At 44.5% G+C, this 19,460-nt stretch overlaps 1 protein-coding gene across 1 annotated transcript in view; it reads right to left on the reverse strand.

The window, feature by feature from the left end:
• The window catches only part of LOC136636690 (follicle-stimulating hormone receptor-like), a 101,532-nt gene that overhangs the window by 44,572 nt on the left and 37,500 nt on the right, over window positions 1-19,460 (reverse strand). Inside the window, exons 3-4 of the mRNA XM_066611896.1 lie at window positions 10,387-10,461; window positions 8,892-8,966 (exon numbers count right to left, since the gene is read on the reverse strand). Coding sequence (XP_066467993.1) covers window positions 8,892-8,966; window positions 10,387-10,461 — 150 coding nt within the window. The remainder of the gene's footprint in view (window positions 1-8,891; window positions 8,967-10,386; window positions 10,462-19,460) is intronic.

Consider the following 19,460-nt stretch of genomic DNA (forward strand, 5'->3'; position numbering starts at 1 on the left):
CTGAAGAATGTCTTTGAATTCACAAATGCCTAGGGCTGGCTGATAAAGGCATTTCTAACAAAGGTTGCTGCAGGACCAGGTCCTATAAGTTTTTAGGCAGCTGAACTTGCTGAGGAGCTTCTGGGGAGTTAAGAGGGTTCAAAAATAAAGCAAAGTAGAAGAAAAAGCAGAGCATTCATCACACCTTTAGTAGGGCCAGCCAAAAAGTAACAAGGCGTCCAATAATGGCAATCTTTCAAATCCTATAGGATTCTTTATGAGGCGCTAGAGCAGTGTTTCTCACACATTTAGCATCGGGTCCCACTTTTTAGAAAAAGAATCTTGTAGGGACCCACCAGAAGCGATGTCATGACTGGAAGTGACATCATCGAGCAGGGAAATTTTTAACAATTCTAGGCTGCAATCCTACCCACACTTACTCAGGACTAAGTTCCATTTACTTTCATTGTTAAAAGCATATACATAGTAGTCTGTTAAAAGTACAGGTCTGTAACATTTTCCCAAATGCAGTCACATGCTATGGTAGCATCAAGTCTCATATATTAAAAATAAAATATTGAAATGAATGGGGATCCACCTGAAATTGGCTCACGACCCACCTAGTGGGTCCCAACCCACAGTTTGAGAAGCACTGCACTAGAGGATAAGCAAAGGAGAGAGGAACAGCAGAGACATGTTGTAGGTTGCCCAACAATCTGCACTTTGTAAAATCACAAGATGGAGTTAGGAAGATTTTGTGCAAATTTGAATCAGCTTCTGAAGGGTGTGAGGTGCTTTCAGTGCAGGGCTGCTTAGACAAAGGAAGAAGAAATGGTTGAAACCCCCCCTACCCCCACCTCAGTATTATGGATCATAGCGTCTGTAAATTGACTCAGTCCAGTCTCCAGCATTGCTTGTATAAATACTACCTCGTTTCTCTTTTGTTTGTTCTCCGCCTGACAAGAGGTCTGTGTGCTTCTATTAGTGCTTGTGATAATAACTGCCAGGTTTTATATTTACTACAGATGGGAAAACAGCCATTATTGTCTCATTTTCTTCATCCCAGAAGCTCACTCAGTGAGTCTAATCACCATAAGTCTGCTTAATTCTTCCTATTCTCCTTCTTAAGACTTTTGGAAACTGCAATCTTTTACACTATGTTCTGCTACCATAGATCTTTTTTCTCTCTGAACATCCGACTAAACGAAGAGTTCTGGAGAACTCAGAAGCTTCCTGAAAATTTTGTATTGTAGTGGTTGATCCTAATGAATGCATTTCTAGACTGTCAGCCCAATCCTATCAAAGAAGTGTGACAGAATGCACATTCCACTGGTGCGACCTCCTTTATGGACATTGCAAATGTGACTAGGCCAGCTCTGCACACGGACAGAAGCAGAATGTCAGCTGGTAGAGATAAGCTGGCACAGAGCCTTGGCAAAAGGTGGGGAGGGCTGAAACGGGGTGGGGGATGGGCAGAACAGGATGGTAATGGGGACCGGGAGAAGGGCTGATCAGGCCCAGGAGGAGGGCAGGATTGGCAGCAGTGGCGCACACTGAATCTTGACCCCTTTCCCGGGCCTGAACCGCCCTGCCAGGTCAACACAGTCTTGTGGCTGGTACAGGTCAGAGCTGATCCATAGTGGCTGCTGGGACTTACCCCAGGGTAAGGGGACAAATGTCCTCCTACCCTGAAAAAAACTCCAGCAGTCAAAACTCACTTGCAGTATGCAGCAGAAGCCGTGCCAGCACCACTGCATTGCCACACAGGGAGTTAGTTAGGACTGGGCTGTGAGGCTCTTGACTTGTCCTTGTTAGTCTTCAATCCTACATGATGATGCTGTTTACACGAATTTATGCTTCTCTCTCTCTCTCTCTCTCTCTCTCTCTCTCTCTCTCTCTCTCTCTGTGCATACAAGCACACCACAAAAATTTGGCCCTCATTCCCATGAACTTCTGAGAAAACCAAACTTCATGTTAATTTGAAGGGAAGACACTGAGCCAAGCCTTTTCCTTGATTTTGGGGGAAACAGTTCAAGGCAATCTGACACAAACCAAGGGAAGTTTGCTTATCCTTAGGGAAATATAGGTCCAACCTTGTCATATATGGATTTTTTATACATGGATTTTATACATGGATTTTTTTATACATGGACACGAATGGCCACTGCAAATGAGAAGGAATGTGCTGATCCCTGGAGAAGAGGAAAAAAAACCATCCCTTTAAATTCACAGTTTTAAAAACTGCTTATCTTACTGCTGTAGAGAGACAGCAATGCAAGCGATCATTCCATTCTTCAGCTGAGCCAGGTAAAGGCAGGGGGTCCTTTGCATTTCTAATTGCTGACTGCCTCTGTACAACAGTAAGAAAAGCAGTTCTTAAACCACAATTGTAAAGGGACACATTTATTTTTTTAAATTGCTTTTGTTTAACATATTTTATGGTATTAGCAGGGAGTCCCAGCAGTGGCATTCCTGGGGGTCCCCGCGCATGGGGCAACCTGCAGAATTCCGCCCCCCACACCCCGTTTCACCCCCCTTCTCCACCCCCCCTGCACATGTCATCGTCACCGCAATTACTTCCGCGCAGCTGCCTCCTCCGTTCCCCATTTGAAAACAAGGGGGAATGGAGGAGGCAGCCGAGGCCCCCACGAAGTCTTCCGCGCCATGGGAGTCCCAGCAGCCCCAGACCGCTGCAGTGGAGACCTCCGCGCAGCTTGTAAGCTGCGCAGAAGGCTCTGTGGGGGCCGCGGAGCAGTAGAGCAGGCGGCAGAGCAGTGGAGCAGGCAGCTCTGTGGGGGCTGTGAAGCAGTGGAGCAGGGTGACCTGACCGGGAAGCGGCGTGTGTTTCCTCTGAAGTTGGAGGGGGCACGCACCGCTTCCGCTCCGCCCCTGAGGGACACCCTCAGAGGTGGAGCAGGGGCACCCAGGAGCGCTCCTGGGAGGCAGCCGGACGCTGCCTCCTAGGCAGCGTCTCTGCACCGACTGGACCGCCCCCCTCCTCCTCCTTTATAGGAGGAGACGAGATGGGTGTCCTAGAGTGTAAGTGCCTCTCTAGGGCGCCTGTCTCCTATTCTCCTATAAAAGAGGAGGGGAGGGGTGGCTTAGTCGGTGGCCAGGCTCTGATGGAGAGGCAGCAAGATGCCTCTCCGCAGCGCTCCTGGGTGCTCCTCCTGGTGGGGATGGTGGCGGGGCGAGGCTCCAAGGTGCCCCTGGAGGGTTGGCACCCAGGGCATTTGCCCTGCTTGCCCCCCTAGGTATGCCAGTGAGTCCCAGAATCAAACCCCTGAGGATGTTGAAGCAGGACCTTACTCCATTAGGAGCAATGGAGGGGCAAGAAACCTGGAAGAGGGTCTTTAAATCTATTTTTCCACTGTTTTTTATCTGTGGATTTTTGTTATTCACTAGGGGTTCTGGAATGTAACCCCAGTGGATAATGAGGGATGACATGTAGTTGCCATCATAGTCTCACAGTTCTCTCTTCAACCATAAAAGCCTGAAGCTTGTTTCTCCTTCTTTTAGTTGATTGTTAGTATTGCCAGGCTTCTTAGAGGAGAAGATCAGCCACTCCAAAAGGTTTGGGGAATGTGTCTTCAGGCCAGCTCTGCAAGGGAAAGTCCCCATTAAAGATGTTGCTTCTTTAGGAGTACTAGTGAGCTCCACTCCCATCTGAGGGTTGCATCAAACCTTACTTGCTCCTACCACAAGCCTGACATTTGGGAGTGGAAGATATAACCTAGGACAGTGGTGGCTAACCTATGGCATGCATGCCAGACAGGGCACGCAGAGCCCTTTCTGTGGGCACCCACACCATCACTCCAGCTGCCAGGCACGAGCCTCTAGGCTCGCAGCCCCTGGGAGGCACCAGCAGCTGCGCATCTGCCCTGGAAGGCTGAGGAGCCCACATGCAGCCACAAAGCCAGCCTCCTCCTGCTTTAGCCGGGCAAAGGGGGGAGGGGTGAGGCCAAGGGGGGAAAGGAATGGACAGCAGGAGAAGAGGGAGATGGGGGGGCTGACGCCAAAGACCCAGGCGTGCTCCCAAGGTGCCCCAGGCCACCCTGGGAGGAGGAAGGCTGAGAGACTCTGTGAGGGGACTTTCTCACATCATCCTGCCCCTCTGCCCAGCAGCCCAATGGGAGCGCTTCCTCCCTTCCTTGTATGGGGTAAGGCAGGCGGCACACAGGAAGCTGCTGCTGAAGGCTTTGGGGTGCCAGCACCATTAAAGTAATTGGGGCTTGCTCCCAGGAAAGCGTGGCTAGGATTGCAGTCTGAAAGCCCACTCCTATGCATGTCTACTTAGAAGTAAGTCCATTGTAGTCAGTGGGGCTTACTCCCAGGAAAGTGAGGGTAGGATTGCAGCCCTAGTCAAAAGGGGGGGGGGGTTGCTCCTAGTTTAAGAGCCCAATCCTATGCATGTCTACTCAGGAGTCAGTTCCATTATAGTCAATGGGGCTTGCTCCCAAGAAAGCATGGCTAGGATTGCAGCCTGAGCGCCCACTCCTATGCATGTTTACTCAGAAGTAAGTTCATTGTAGTCAGTGGGCATGGCACGGACATTCTCATGGCAGGGTTGGAGAGGAGCTAGGTTGGAGGGGAGCATAGCTCACAGAGTGGCATAGCTGGAGGGGATCAGAGCTGGAGGGGCGCAGAGCGCTCGGGCCACAGCGTGGGCTTTGCGGCGCCAGCCTTGCACATGCTGCTGGCCCTGCCTTGTTGCCTGCTGGAGGCTTATCTGTAAGAACGTCACACAAAACTAATTTTTATATGATCTTAAAGGTAAACCACAGAATTGCTTCTCCAATCCTATTGGAAAAGAAGTGCACACAGAATTTCACATAGCTGAGTGTTCATGAAATACAGCATGATGCAGCCATCCAACTAGGATACTGCTGGCTTAATTAAAAAATAAATACAATCTTGCACAGTATTACTATTACTGACAGCATTTATATGCTCCCTGTTCCTAAGGGGCTCACAATGTAAAAAGAAACAAAAGAACACCAGCAGACAGCCACCAGAAAAGACACTGCTGGGGTGCAGAGGACCAGTTACTCTCCCCCTGCTCAATAAAAGAGGAACACCCACTTACCCAGCATGTAATTAACCTGTGGAACCCCTTGCCACAGGATGTGGTGATGATATCTAGCATAGATGCCTTTAAGAGGGGATTGGACAAGTTTCTGGAGGAAAAGTCCATCATGGGTTACTAGCCCTGATGGGTGTGTGCTACCTCCTTATTATAGATGTGCGCTACTGTGAGATACAGGAGCTGGACTAGATGGGCCATTGACCTGATCCAGTGGGCTCTTCTTATGTTCCTATGTTCCAGCCGCTCATACAGCCACCCAGCCACCCAGCCAGCACTCTACACTGCACAGCACAGGCTGAGGGAAGCAGCACAAAGATGTTAATGTATGAGTTATTTTTTCTAAACGAAAACCTCAGTATCCAGGTTAAATTGCCTGTTGGCACTTTGCGTTAAGTAAGTGGGTTTTGGGTTGCAGTTTGGGCACTCGGTCTCTAAAAGGTTCGCCATCACTGACCTAGGAGATCCACTCATCACTGTTGGAATCATGTCTGACCATTCATAAGGAAGATGCCCATCTCTGGTGATTTTGATCTTTAAGACCTACAATTTAAACCACAACTGACACAGCACTCATAGAACCCTTTTACAAGATAGAGAAGGGCCAAAACCAGCAAGATGACTTCCTTCTGACATAATAATGCCCTCCCACTTTGTGATTCTTCTTCATTTTTTCTTCTTTAAAAAAAATAGCATGAAATGTATAGGCTCTCGTACCCTCTAGTGCAGGAGCACATATCTTCTCTAAACAAGATAGAAAGGCTAGGATCTTGCATCAAGAGAATCTCCCTTGCAGCAAGGTTTGCCCTCATGCATATGAATTGGGTATGATATCACTGGTGAATCAGAGATAGTGCTAGCACAGACCTAACAATAAAATGGTAGTATGTGTTCCAATTCCTGTCCTTCCATTTTAATAATATCCACTGAATCTCATTAGATTTTCTTTTTCTTGTTTTAATCACAATCAAAGAGATATTATCAGTCAGATTCAGGTCAGATGCTAACAGCAGTTTGACTATTTTGGGATAATGTTTTATTCTAAGGGTGGGTTTAATTATCTGTGAATTATGATGGAAACCCCATGGGAGCAGATGTAGCTAGCATGTGTCATGAGACCTAAATTCATTGGGAAGAATGCTATTTAAATGAATGTGGAATTAAAACTTGGCTATCAAAAGAATGCTTATTAAAATGCATTGCATCATCCAGCGCTGCTTATAAATGGAAACCACTGCTAATGGCTTTCCATCATCCACAAAATGTAGAGATTAAATGTTCAATGTGTAGGCGGGAGAAAGAGAAGGAGAGAGAAGCAAAATTACACTCTTAGTATTTCTAGATAATTAGAAATGTGTTCCTAACATCTTAACCTTTGCCTTATAGTTGCCTGAGTCCCAGATGAAAGAGAAACGTTTGCTTTGATCTAATAAGGGAGCTTCATGCAGCCTATAGAATTCATGGCCAACACAAATTGCACCTGGATGCAGGTTTCATTCACATCACATTGCTCATCTGGGCTTCACAGAACTTGCTGGGTGCATCTTTTGATGCATGTGGAAGATGAGAATCCCCATTCAAGGTCCTTTCTCAACAACTAGGTTGTGGCCTTGCCCTCATCTCTGGGGAGATGAGCTATCTTTTGCTTTTGCTAGAATCACAGAGTTGGAAGTGACCTACAAGGTCATGTAGTCCAACCCCCTGCTTATAGCAGGAAAGACTCTAGAGCAGTGGTTCTCAAACTGTGGGTCCGTGGCCCACCAGTACCCAATATTTGGTGGTTCGCAAAACTGACAGGGTAGATTAGCCTATAGGCATCAGGGGTTAAACAACCTGTTACTTGGGGGGAACACCAGTGGCGTAGCTAAGGGGGGGCAGAGGGTAGTAGTCGCACCGAGCAACAAGCTTTAGGGGGGCAACAAGCTAAGCTTGACACTAGACACTAGCTTGACAATAAAAATAAAATAAAATAAAGTATAATAGTGGCCAAAATTGTGAAAATCTTGGTATGTATGAGTAATACCATCATGTTATATATCATTGGAAAGGTAATTTAATGCAGAATGCAATGAAACAAACCACATTAGGATATCTGTTTTCTATCAAACGTTCTAGCCAATTAACCAGCAAATGAAAATACAACTGCCAAAAGTAAGAAAAAGTGGATTTTTGTAACTCAAAACCTATAAGACTGATTGTTCTGAGAGCCTATGAGATGTTACTATGATACAGCATGGAACCAATAAGGTGTTAATATGAGTCAGCTTTCATTTCCATGCATCGTAAAACAGCTACTCCTGCTAACTTGTAAAGAGGCACTTTTCAAGTGGTGCTCCTCTTATATGTAGCAGGGAAAGAATAACAGTCCCTCTTCACCCCAGCACAGTGTCTCTAACTAATAAGGGGAACACTTTTTATGTATTTTTTTACTTACTTTGATTTTTTGTCATGGGGGCTATCTTTGATCCCAGGTAGCAGATAGATGCCTTAGCTATGCCACTGGCTGGGGAGAGGTGACAGATCAAGTGGGTGGTAAACTGCTGGGGGGAGGAAGCAGGTCCCCCCCCAATTTGCATATTTTGTAAAGCCTGGGCATGATGTCACTTCCGGTTGTAACATCACTTCCGGGGCATCATTTTGAGCTCTGCACCAGGCTACACATTCATTAGCTACACCACTGGGGAACACTGCTATCCAATCACCATTATAGCCACAGAGACTTGAGCAGCTGGTAAAGTGTACCTTTTTTTAAGGTGGGTTCGGATGCTAAAAAGTTTGAGAACTGCCACCCTAGAGCCTCCCCAGCAAGTGCCTGTTGAGCCTCTGCTTGAAGAACTCTAGTGAAGGAGAGTCCACCACCTCCCTGAGCAATCTGTTCCATTGCCAAACCCCGACCATCAAGAATTTCTTCCTGATGTTCAATCAGAATTTCCTCTCTTGCAGTTTGTACCCAATTGCTCTAATTCTACTCTCAGAGGCAGATGAGAATAAATGTGTTCCTCCTTCCTTCATGTGATAGCCCTTTGGGTGTTTGAAGAGCGCTATTATACCCACTCTCTGCCTTCTCCAGGCTAAAAATACCAAGGGTCCAATCCTATCCAACTTTCCAGTGCCCATGTAGTCATGCCAAAGGGGCATGCACTGTATGTTGCGGTGGGGAGGCAGTCACAGAGGCCTCATGTGAGGCCTCCTATAAGGAACTGTTTGTTCAATTACCTTGGGGCTGCATTGGTGCTAGAAAATTGGATAGGACTGGGCTCCAAGTTCCCTTAACCTTTCCTTATAAGGCTTGTTCCCCAGCCCTGTTGAGGCTGGATCATCTTCATTACTCTTCTCTGAACCCAAGACTGCAATCCTATGCATGTTTACCTGCCTGGGAACACAACACTGACACAATGGGACTTATTTCTGAGTAGTCATGCATACGATTGTGCTCTAAATTTGACACTATAAAGTGTGTCTTGAGATGCCTATCATACATTTTTCTTGTGCTGCCATTGGGGGGTAAAGGGGGAGGAAATTATATCACACTTCACAAATGATGTGACAGGTCAAATCTAAGACCTATCGCAATCATACAACCACATGCTAAACAGAATATAAACTGCATTTTCTAAACAACTAAATACAGCTATTTGAGCTTTGGGAAAATGGGCTACCTGCACCATCAGAGAGTAAATTTGGCATCTGAATCCTGCAGATGAGATGAGCCAGGCTGCTATTGTGTATTAAAAACAAAACCAGCTACCCTGAAAAGACACTTGTGTTGTATAACTATTTCCAACAATAAAATAATACTGTACTTACAAATCTCAAATACTGTACTTACAAATATCTAAGACTGGGAAGATTCTGAAAGGCATATCGGTCAATATGCACAAGATTGTTTGCTTTCTCGATTCGTCTGTGAAAAAAAACAAAACCACATCCATTAGAACTGGAACTACAGCTCTTGCTTTGTAATAGGTAGAGGTGTTTGATTCTGGTGAGTAAGATAGGTTTACAGCCGAAGTCTTATGGAATACAATGGGCTTACTTTTGAGTAAAGTTGTTGGCAACCTTCAGTCTCAAAAGACTATGGTATCGTGCTCTGAATGGTGGTTCTGGAACAGCGTCTAGTGTGGCTGAAAAGGCCGATTCGGGAGTGACAATCCCTTCCACACTGGGAGCAAGTGTAGTGTGTCCCTGGTCTGTCTCCTTGGCTATGGGCCTTCCTTCTTTGCCTCTTTGCCTCAGTCTGTTGGCAAAGTGTCTCTTCAAACTAGGAAAGGCCATGCTGCACAGCCTGCCTCCAAGCAGAACGCTCAGAAAACGCTTTGAGTAAAGTAAATTACAGTTTTCAAATGCTTCTAGTAATAGCTTGAGATTCTCTGTATGGAGTGTGTAAGACTGCCTGCAGATCTGTTGTATGCCTTGTCAGCTCTATGTTTTCTAGAAGCATGGCACCCTCTCACATTCCAGAGGACCACTGATGTAGCCCAGCTCAGATGTCACATTCTTGGTTCTACAAACCATATTTGGTTCATGAATGAGTGATAAGCTCAGACATTCCCCCTTCTCTCCTCCTGTAATATGCCTGTCCTCATAAAAAACTTCCTGATCTGTTAACCATAGATTGCTGCTACATTCAAAACATGAAACTGTGGTTTTAGCTCTCTTGACGTACCAGGTTTGCAAACCAGGATAAAACCATGGTTTGCGATCCTGGTACATAGAGAGCGCTTAAATTTGCTGCTGTAAAACTCCAAAAGTTGTGTCACTGCCATGCACTTCAGAGCTGCTAGCATGAACAGCTGAAGGCTCCGTGCACTCACCAGCAGTGCCCAATGGCCTGCCAGAGCAGGTAAGGTGGCAGCAGATGCAGTTTGAAGGAGGATTGGGGTGGGGACCACACTGAACCAGGGATGGATCTCAGCAGCAGCAGGGCACACCAAGATCCTATCTCCCTTTCCCAGCCCAACATGTCCCCTGAGGATCCTCAGACTTACAAACACCTTGGGTGCCCTTCGGGGAGAAAGGCGGATTACAAATCCAATAAATAAATGCTCCCTGGGGCATTTGGTATGCCACTGTGTGATACAGGAAGCTGGACTAGATGGGCCTATGGCCTGATTCAATGGGGCTGTTCTTATGTTACACCAGCTAAACAGCTGGCACAGGTCCAGCACTGTTGCATCTCACAGGCTGGTGGGGTTAGGACTGAACAGCCTGATCCCTTTTGAATGGATCATTCAATGGAACCACATGCTGCTTCACGGTTTGCTCCAACTTAAATTAGCTTATAATGCTCTCACTCTCTACTGTAGTTCTGTTTGTTTACTTACATTTCATGGAGCTTGGGAAGGTGGGAGAACACGTTCGATTCTATAGTTTCCAGGGCATCATTCTGAGAGATTTCTCTGTCAAGAAAATGGAAAGATGAGCCAAGCTGGCCTCTCTTTTTTTCAAAAGTGCCAATGGGGGGGGGGGGGAGATAACAATAACCCATGACAGTTGAAGGAACTTAAATTGTTGCCAGCTTTAAATAATTCACAGACTCTGAGCTGGAATCCATTAGAACACAAAACTATTTTATTTTTTGTTTTGGCTTTTAATTAAAAAGAGCCTGTAGCAGAAATGGGGGTGGAGGTGCTCCCAGCACCTTAAACTCTAGATGTTTGTACACTGTGCTCAGGCAGGAGAATGAGGTGGTAGAATAGACAGCATCACTTCACACTTTGGGTGGAGATCTGGGGAAAGACATTTTTTGAATGTTCCTTTCTGACAAAAATTCCCTAGCTCTTTTTCAGGCATTCAGGTTAGTATAATACACATGCAGGAGGGAGGAGTACATGCTTTGCCCTGACTTATGTACATTCATGTCTGTAGTGAGTCACAGCACATACATGAATGCATGATTGAGGGTGGAGTATGCTGCTGAAGCTCAGATCTAAGCTTGCAGGGGCTTTTGGCATTCTGACTTCTACCGGCCTATCTTACCAGAGGGACCCATTCCCCAGCACAGCACTTTCATGCCCCTAGTGTGAAAGGTAGGGGCAGGGAAATTGTCTCAGGGATCAGTAGCACCCTAATGATGCAACCCCTGATGCCAGCCCTGCTGTTATCATTCTGCTGCATGAAAGGAATTAGATCAAGCCTGATTTCTTCATTTTGGCATGTCCTGTCAGAGGAAACAACTTCTCATAAAACAAATTAAGGGAGGTCTAGCCATACCAGTATTAACTTTGATAAGTTATGTTTTGGCATGACAGACCACTAAAGATATGAGCTTTTTAATCTGTTTAATCTGTAGACTGCAGCTGAGCAGCCTGATCTGTGCTTGTTTACTCAGGAGTAGATTTCAGGAGTAGACATCTCCTGTTTACTCAGGGGTAGAACCAAGTCCCAAGGACATATATATGGAATTGCAGCCTTATAGCTCATTTAAAGTATGCTTACTTCAAAATAATCCCAGCTGAGTTTGACAAGGCCAGTTCTTAAATGAACATGCACAGATTGCTGCCTGAGGGTCAGACATTGCAATGTGGGAGTTATGTAACTGGAATACCTGGAATCTTCCCCTTTAAAAAAAAAAAGTTTTGTGTCTGCTAATTTGAATAAGGGCTGTAGTGCAGGGGAAGGGGAAGTTTAACCCTTTGATCCCACACTGATTCCCTAACTTAAATCATCATCCCAAAGTTAATAGCAATCAGGCAGGGAGAACTAAAAGTTACAGGCACAATTCTTGTATTCATGAGTTTGTGCCTAACAGCAGCTTTGGAAAGGTGGTCTGGATCATGGTCATGGTGCAGGGGGAAAGGGTTAAACCTCTCTCCTCTGTCCTGTGGCCTCAGTCCTAACTGCCTTCCTTCCTATACCTGCATTTTGAAAACTCCCACATCACATTTAGCTTGGTCCTTGGCAATTAACTGGGATGATCAGGGAATTGCCCAATTCTTATAGGTGGGGCTGTGCATACATGTGTTGCTGTGTTATTGTTTTAGTGTCAAGAGGAATGAAAAAGAGCAGATGAACAATCTTCCAACAATGAACAGTAGTGTGGGTTTACTAATATACTGACTACATTGTATCAGTTGATTAACTGAATTAAAGGCAGGTGATTAACTGCCTATAAACTGAATGTGTGAATCTGACATATATTAAGTCAAACCTCTGGCCCAGTGGTCCTGCTTTATTTCTGAGCTACATACCCTCTTCTAATTAAAGGTTCTTTAATGACCAACTCTGTTGACTACTAACAAGAGCTCCTTGCACATCATCATCATCATTATTAAATTATTCCAACCTAACCCAAGTTTGGTGGCAAGAACTTTCAGAACAGGGTCTAGTAGGCACAGCAGCCATAAATAACCCAAATTAGATTTTTTGGGGTCTTAATTCTGACAACAAATTGGCTTTGAACAGTGCTGAGCATGTTGTTGGTGTTAATATAGATGCCAAGCAGTGGCAGGAGTGGTACCAATTCTATGTAACCTCATATGCTACAGAAGTCATATCACGTGGCATATCTGGGTTGGATGAATGTGTGTTTGGGCATGGTTAAAATCAGGCCTGCTGTACCTGGCTTCAGATCTGCATGCATTCAGCTAAAGGTCTTACCTGAGACTACATCCACACAACCTACAAACTGTGGATTTGTAGAGCAGGCTCTCTCTGTGTAACCAGGATTCAAGCACAGCAGGAGCCCTGATCATGTGAACAGAACCTATGTGTGATTTGACTTGTTAAGTCAAGTCAGGCATTTAGGTCTGTTCAGACCTTTGACTGATCAGAGGTGGTCAGAGATGGGGCTATTTGACTCTCCATGTTTTCAGTAAACACGATTCATGAACGCAGATGTATCAGGTGAATATGCCTTGTCACTGTTTGGAATCTCAGAGTGAGACTGGCTGGTAAGCTTTTGTTCTGGGCTAATGAGACAGAGGAGGAGTACATTTTTAACCAACCTTATAAAAAACATAGAAGGCGAGTGGGAAATTGAAAAAAAGAAGGAAAAAAAAACAGAAAAGCAAGAAAAAAGCCCAGCCCGTATATAAATTACCCACTCTCACCAAGAAATGCCATTAACTGAAAGTTCTGTTGCTAATTCCACTACATTACACATTATGATGAAGCTGGGAACAGCAGGTGCTTTGCCTCGGCACAGTATATTTCAAGTTCTTTAAAAAAATAAAATGCTAAAATGGTAAATTAAACAAAACTTTAAAAAAGAACACACAACCTATCTCTTATAAAAAATGTGTCCCTAGGTTTATGAGCTGTCTCTGCAATTCACCCAAGCTGAACGAGCGGCTGTGACTCCTACCTCCCTGAATACCAACCCCTCTGAAAGTGATCGTTTTTATTTCAAAGCATGCTACATTTCAAGTAATGATTATCTTTATCTTGCAGTGCAACAGGAGGGACATTGTTTGGAAAGGAGGGAGAGGAAACACTGTTTGATGGGTCTTGTGTTTTGGAGGTGAAGCGCTGGGGAAAAGAATGGTATTCCATGTGTTTCTAACAGGCTCCTGAATACTGGGCTTGATCTGAACATTAGCAGATCTGTCTATGATCAAATCAGATTCTCCACACATGCAAGCCAGGTTCTGAGCCAAAAAATGCTAATTTTTTTCCATTGGAAGGAATTTTGTGGCAAACATACCTCTACTCTTGCATTGTTTCTTCCTTGGCCTCCACTGTTTTGCCTAGTTTCTCTAATCCTCTTTCCCACTTTCCTTCCCTCTCCTATCTCCCACAATCCCCCCCCCCGCCATTCCTGTGGAGACATAGCATGTTGCAACATCAGAACAGCTTGGACAATGGCAGCAGAGGCAGCATATCCAACAGGGTGGCAAACTGGCAAAGGTGTTGTGTCAGATACCTAATTAAATATCGAACAATTTCAGATTTGAGTGTTTAAATAATTCTTGGGTGAGCACCATCTGACTTTCAATCCGGATGTGTTCATAAGCTTCTATCCTCTCACATTGTCCAATGCTAGGAAATTCCACATGAGTATGGGACTTCACCATGAATGGTGACTGGTGCTTTGAAACCACATCTTTAGCATGGAGGTGAGCATCCTAGAGGCTAAATGGATTCATATAACTGACTATGGAAAGGTGAACTCCTGGGTTGCTAAAACAGCCACAGCAACTGCAAGTCACCAAGATGTGTAGTTTTGTGATGTACTTCCTGTTACATTTCTTTTCATGCTGATCCCAAGGTGGAAGGAAGCACTTCCAGTTTCAGCCTGTAGCCAAATCATCACCTTGTTCTCCATTTCCCTTGCATCATCAGTCTATGAATCCAACAGCTACCCCTCATTCCCACTGCAATACCAGAAGATACATGCAGCTCATGTGTTTTCTTTTGCCTCCAACACATGAATTTGTAGCACCCACATTTCCAGAATTTAGAATTTGGGGCTCTTCAGGCCTTTGAGCCCAATCCTGTGTATGCCTACTCAGAAGTAAGTACCATTCTAGCCAATGGGACTTAGTCCCAGGTAAGTGTGGATAGGATTGCAGCCTGTGTCAAGTGAGAATTTGCAACCACCCAGCCACTGTAGAAGAACTGGGAAGGAAAAAGTAAAGTCTCAGAGGAAGGAATGGAAAATCAAAATGAAAAGTCACAAAGCCTCTTGTGGGTAAATTAATGTTTTTGGTTCTAAAATTGTATATAATTTAGAAAACTGAAAAATGTAAGAAATGTAGACAGGGCAGGGACCAGGGGAAATGCTTCCCCCTTTCCTATCACATCCTCAGTTGCATTCCAGAATTAATTTGAAAGAATTATCTCTTAATTTCAAAAGCCTTGACATATTTTCAGCCACCATCCATACAACATGGTTTTAAAAATACCCAGTACTGTCTCTGTTGGTGCATGACCCACAAATTACCATAGCAACTTGTCTCCCAATTAGCCTTCAGCTGCTCACAATCAATATGATTAGACAAGGTCAGCTTCAGAACAAATACTATGGATTTTGGGAAAAGGCTATGCTAAATCAGAAATAGCAAGAAAAATAAGTGGTCAATTAAATAATGTTCCTCTTAGGGAAGAAAGTGATTTTATTTTTTAAATTGCACAAAGCAATTTATATCCACATAATAATAGCAGCATCCAGATGGCCACATACAAATTGTAGATAGGAGAAATGTACTGAGATTTTCAGAGAGGCATCACTTTTTAATTCCTCCACTGCATCTAGGGTTGATGAAATCAGTGGATCTATTTATAGAAAAGCCAGTTCTAGGGTTCCAGAATTTCTAACATGCCCATGAAACTGAATCCAGGGTTATTATACAGATTAGGGCCGTCTTCTCAGATAGGGTTACCAGATACAAAGGGTTACCATACCTTTAACCATTATATAAAAGAGGGAAATTTGGCAGGTGTAGCTCAATATGGAAGGCTTTCAAAAGCGGCACCTGCCACAATTCCCTCTTCTTGGTTAAAGGTATAGGCACTCTGTCCCTCTTTTTCTCTGGTAACCCTATCTCAGAGGTCTCCAAGTAAGTTCTATGGAATAAGCAAATGAACAGTTTTTGGAGACACTGTAGAGAGGAGGAGCTTTGTTTAATCTCACTCAGGCAACACACAGGACTGACGGAGCCTCCACCACAGTAGTGTCCCTGACTTTCTTTTAGCCCATACATGTGAATAGTTTCCAGCTGAGTTTGGGAGCATTTGGGGACAAAGCTGTAATGGGGGACAAATTACATCCCATCTCTGTTAGTGGGTAGTCTGACCTCCATCAATAGGACTATCATACGGGGGAAGTCAAAAATCTTTCTGTTTTTTGCACACAAAGATGCCTCTTGGATCCTCACCAGGAGCTTCTGCAGTATTCAGAGATACCTCAGACCCCCTTTCTCCATATGCATTGCCCTCATCTTAATGATGAGCATTTTGCTAATTCTTTGTTAATAGCAGGATCCTAACCTTGGATTTTTGCCTGATCTGACTGACTAGGAATCCCTGATTCTTGTTCTCAGGTTCATATCACCATGAGTGCTCTTGATTCCATACAGAGCACCCACAACTGCAGCCTTAGGCTTGGCTGAGAAAAAGAAAGCTACCAGGCATTTTAACTGCTGCCTGTAACAGAGATGGAAAAAAGAAGGTAGAAAATCAACAAGCCAACAAAACAATGCTATCAAGCCATTGTCAACTGCAATCAATAACACATGCACGCATGCAAACACACACACAAAGACCCTTGCATTGACAAAAAATATGCATTGACAAACTCTGGCTTCATTAGTAAGAACTTGATCAATCTTGATTTTGTACAATCATAGAACACAACTGTCGGTTTTGCACAGGGCCACATTTTTTCACATACAGTATGAGTGAAGGAGCTTCTTGATTTGCACTGTCCCTTTAAACTTCTGATTTGATGAAACTAGGCCAAAAGCATAATTCTTGTCTAGAGTGCTGTTGCAGCGGCAGCAGCCTTGGCATCAGTGCAAGGTGGCAGTCCAGGTCACACTGCCCTGAATTTAAAAATATAAGAAGGGCCCTAGTGGAAAAGAAAAAAAGGTTCATCTCTAAGCTGAGCATCCTGCTTTGCATGCTGGAGACTTCTGAGAAGCCCAAGAGCAGGACATGAAAGCAACAGCCCACTGGTGCTCCCTAACAACTGGTCTTCAGTGGTATTCTGCTTTGTGGAATAAAGACCCTACATATTAGAACCATATAGATTTATTGACTGGTAGTCAGCAATACACGTATCCTAAATGCATCAGCACATTCCCCTTTTTAAAAAGCCCCTGTGTCAATGCCCATCTATTGAACGAATGGTGTTGTGGGAAGCAGATTTCTTTTTGTCTGTCCTCAATCTGCTGCCAAAAAGTTGGATGACTCTAATTTTAGTGTTATGAAAACAGAAAAAGTTTTCTCTAGTCACTTTCTTCATGCAATGCATAATTTTTGACATCTCCATCATGCTGTCACAGTCTCTCCTCCTTCGCTATACTCTTTTTTAAAACTAAGAAGCCCAAACACTTCAGTCTTTGCGCATAGGAAAGGTGCTCCAATCCTCTGAGAATTTTTGTTGCCCTTTCCTGGCACCTTTTCCAGCTTTCTGTATCCTGGATACAAAATCAGTCAATCTTGGCAGTGCCCTGATGGTGTGACTAAGCTATGTGGAACTTCCTTTGCACACTGGGTGAGAAGTCTGAAACCAGTGAAAAAGCAGCTGGAAAACCCTGGTCTGAGAGTACCTGCATGTCTCAGAAAAGACTAAAAATCTAGTCATCCATGTGCAGTGGGGACAATCATTCTGCCTCCAGCTATTCGACTACTATAGAATCCAGTTTCTCAATGACTAACAGCTGTGACAGGGAAGAGGAGGGGTGGAGGTGGAATTCCTAATTCTAGATTCTGATCCAGTCACTGGTGACCGAACAAATGTCTCTAAATTTGTGAGAGCCACTGAGCTACTTAAATTTGCTTCATTTGGCAGGCCTGGCCTTCAGGTTGCCTGTTGACCATCCAGCTATTTGTGGCTCAGAATATCCCCTGGGGCACTGACATTGGCTTTCCACAGTTCTTTCTTTACTGCAATGTGCCGAAACATTTTGAAAGAAAAAAAAATTCATTAAGAGGTCATTCTTTACTGCCTAGGAGAAAATGCATATAGAGTCATGAAAATTCAGTAGTATGCTTATTGGCCTCGAGATGGAGAGGGAGTTGTGCATAATCTTTAGTAATGTAAATTAAGAGTGTAACATATCCGCTCTTGCTCTTTGAGAACTCACCCTTGAGAATGAAACCACATAATCTATACGTGCCTCATTCAGTACATTTCAATATTTGGGTCATAAATATGACATTTGAGTGGCAGTTGATGAATACACACCGCATGCCAAAAATGAGTTAAAGCTAGATGGTATACCTACACAGCCTTCTTAAAGCAGAAAAGGAAGGGCTACTGTACTGGACATGCAAAGGGGTTATGAATGTGGTTCAGTGATTAGAGTGCTGAACTTAGAGCAGAGAGATATTAGTTCAAATCCCAACTTAGCCTTGAAGCACACTGGGTGCCTCTGGGAAAGTCACTATCTCTCAGCCTGACATACCTCACAGGGTTACCCTGAAAATAAAAGGGAGTGGGGGTTTGCATGCCACCCTGAGCTCCTTGGAGGCAGATTGGGATATAAGCATAACAATAAAAAGAAGGGCCTTGAGTCCCTTCGGGGAGAAAGGCGGGGTAGAAATAAAGTTATTATTATTATTATTATTATTATTATTATTATTATTATTATTATTATTATTATTATTAATAAAAAGCTCTTCCTTCAGGGTTTTGGTTGGGTAGGGACCAGGGCAGTGGTTCCAAAACTTTTCTGATTGGCAGTGACCACAACTCTCCATTAGGACTACAATCCTGTACATTGTATAGGGCAGTGAGCTTTTCACTAGGATTCCATGGCTCCCCTGGCTGGTTTCCACAGTTCCCCAGGGAGCCATGGCCCACAGTTTGGGACTGGATTAGGTCACACTGGACTAGGGAATCAAATTGGGAGTTAATTGGGCAGGTGAGTTTTTGTTTTTTTGAATGTAGGGTGGGTTGGGGTCATTAGGGGTGATTTTAGATTTCTTGATAAGCAAACAATCCCCTCATCAGTATTAGGGGTAATGGAAGGGGTGCAAGTGGTTTCTCTATTCATGGTTGATAGGCCAGGGGAGATATGGCGGTGGAGGTCGGACAGGCCATTGCAAGAAAGTCAGTCAGAGGCAGACTATCTCTCTTTCTTGCCCCTTCCCCAGCCCAAGGACCACTGGTGACTCTGGCAGCATCCCTGTCAGCTTGAAGCCGCAGTTGCTAAATGCCAGGTAAGTGAATAATAAGACCAGCCTTATCCAGGACTTGATCCTGGCTGATGGCATACACAATACCATGGAAACCTGACTGGGTGATGGGCTTGGAGTTTGCCTCTCTCAGTTATGCCCATCAGGTTTCTGTGTGCTCCAGCAGCCTGCGCTGCAGTGACGGGGAAGAGGAGCTATGTTGGTCTACCATGAGTCCATTTCCTTTGCCAGGAACCCTGCAACTCTGGCATCTCACATTAAAGGATTGTCTCCACACAGAAGAAACAGGTGAAGTGATATAACAGGATATGTACAAGAATAGGGATTGTACATATAGAGTGGAGTGCAGAATGTCTGCAGGCAGAGACTCATTATAAATAGCATTGGTGGACAGGTGGTTTGTGATTGCATCCTTAATCGTGCAACTTTCTCCCATCTCCACATGCATACTCTCCACAACTTTGTGCTGCTCTAGCCCCCTGAGGAATCCAGCTGAATCTGCTTGGTTATTTTCCCCCAATGCAAACTTTCCCGCCTTCAGGAAAAATGGTTTTCCATAGCAACAACGTCTTCTATCTCTCTTTCTTTTCAGTAA

Source organism: Tiliqua scincoides, chromosome 1 (genome assembly GCF_035046505.1).
Source record: "Tiliqua scincoides isolate rTilSci1 chromosome 1, rTilSci1.hap2, whole genome shotgun sequence".
Classification (NCBI taxonomy): domain Eukaryota; kingdom Metazoa; phylum Chordata; class Lepidosauria; order Squamata; family Scincidae; genus Tiliqua; species Tiliqua scincoides.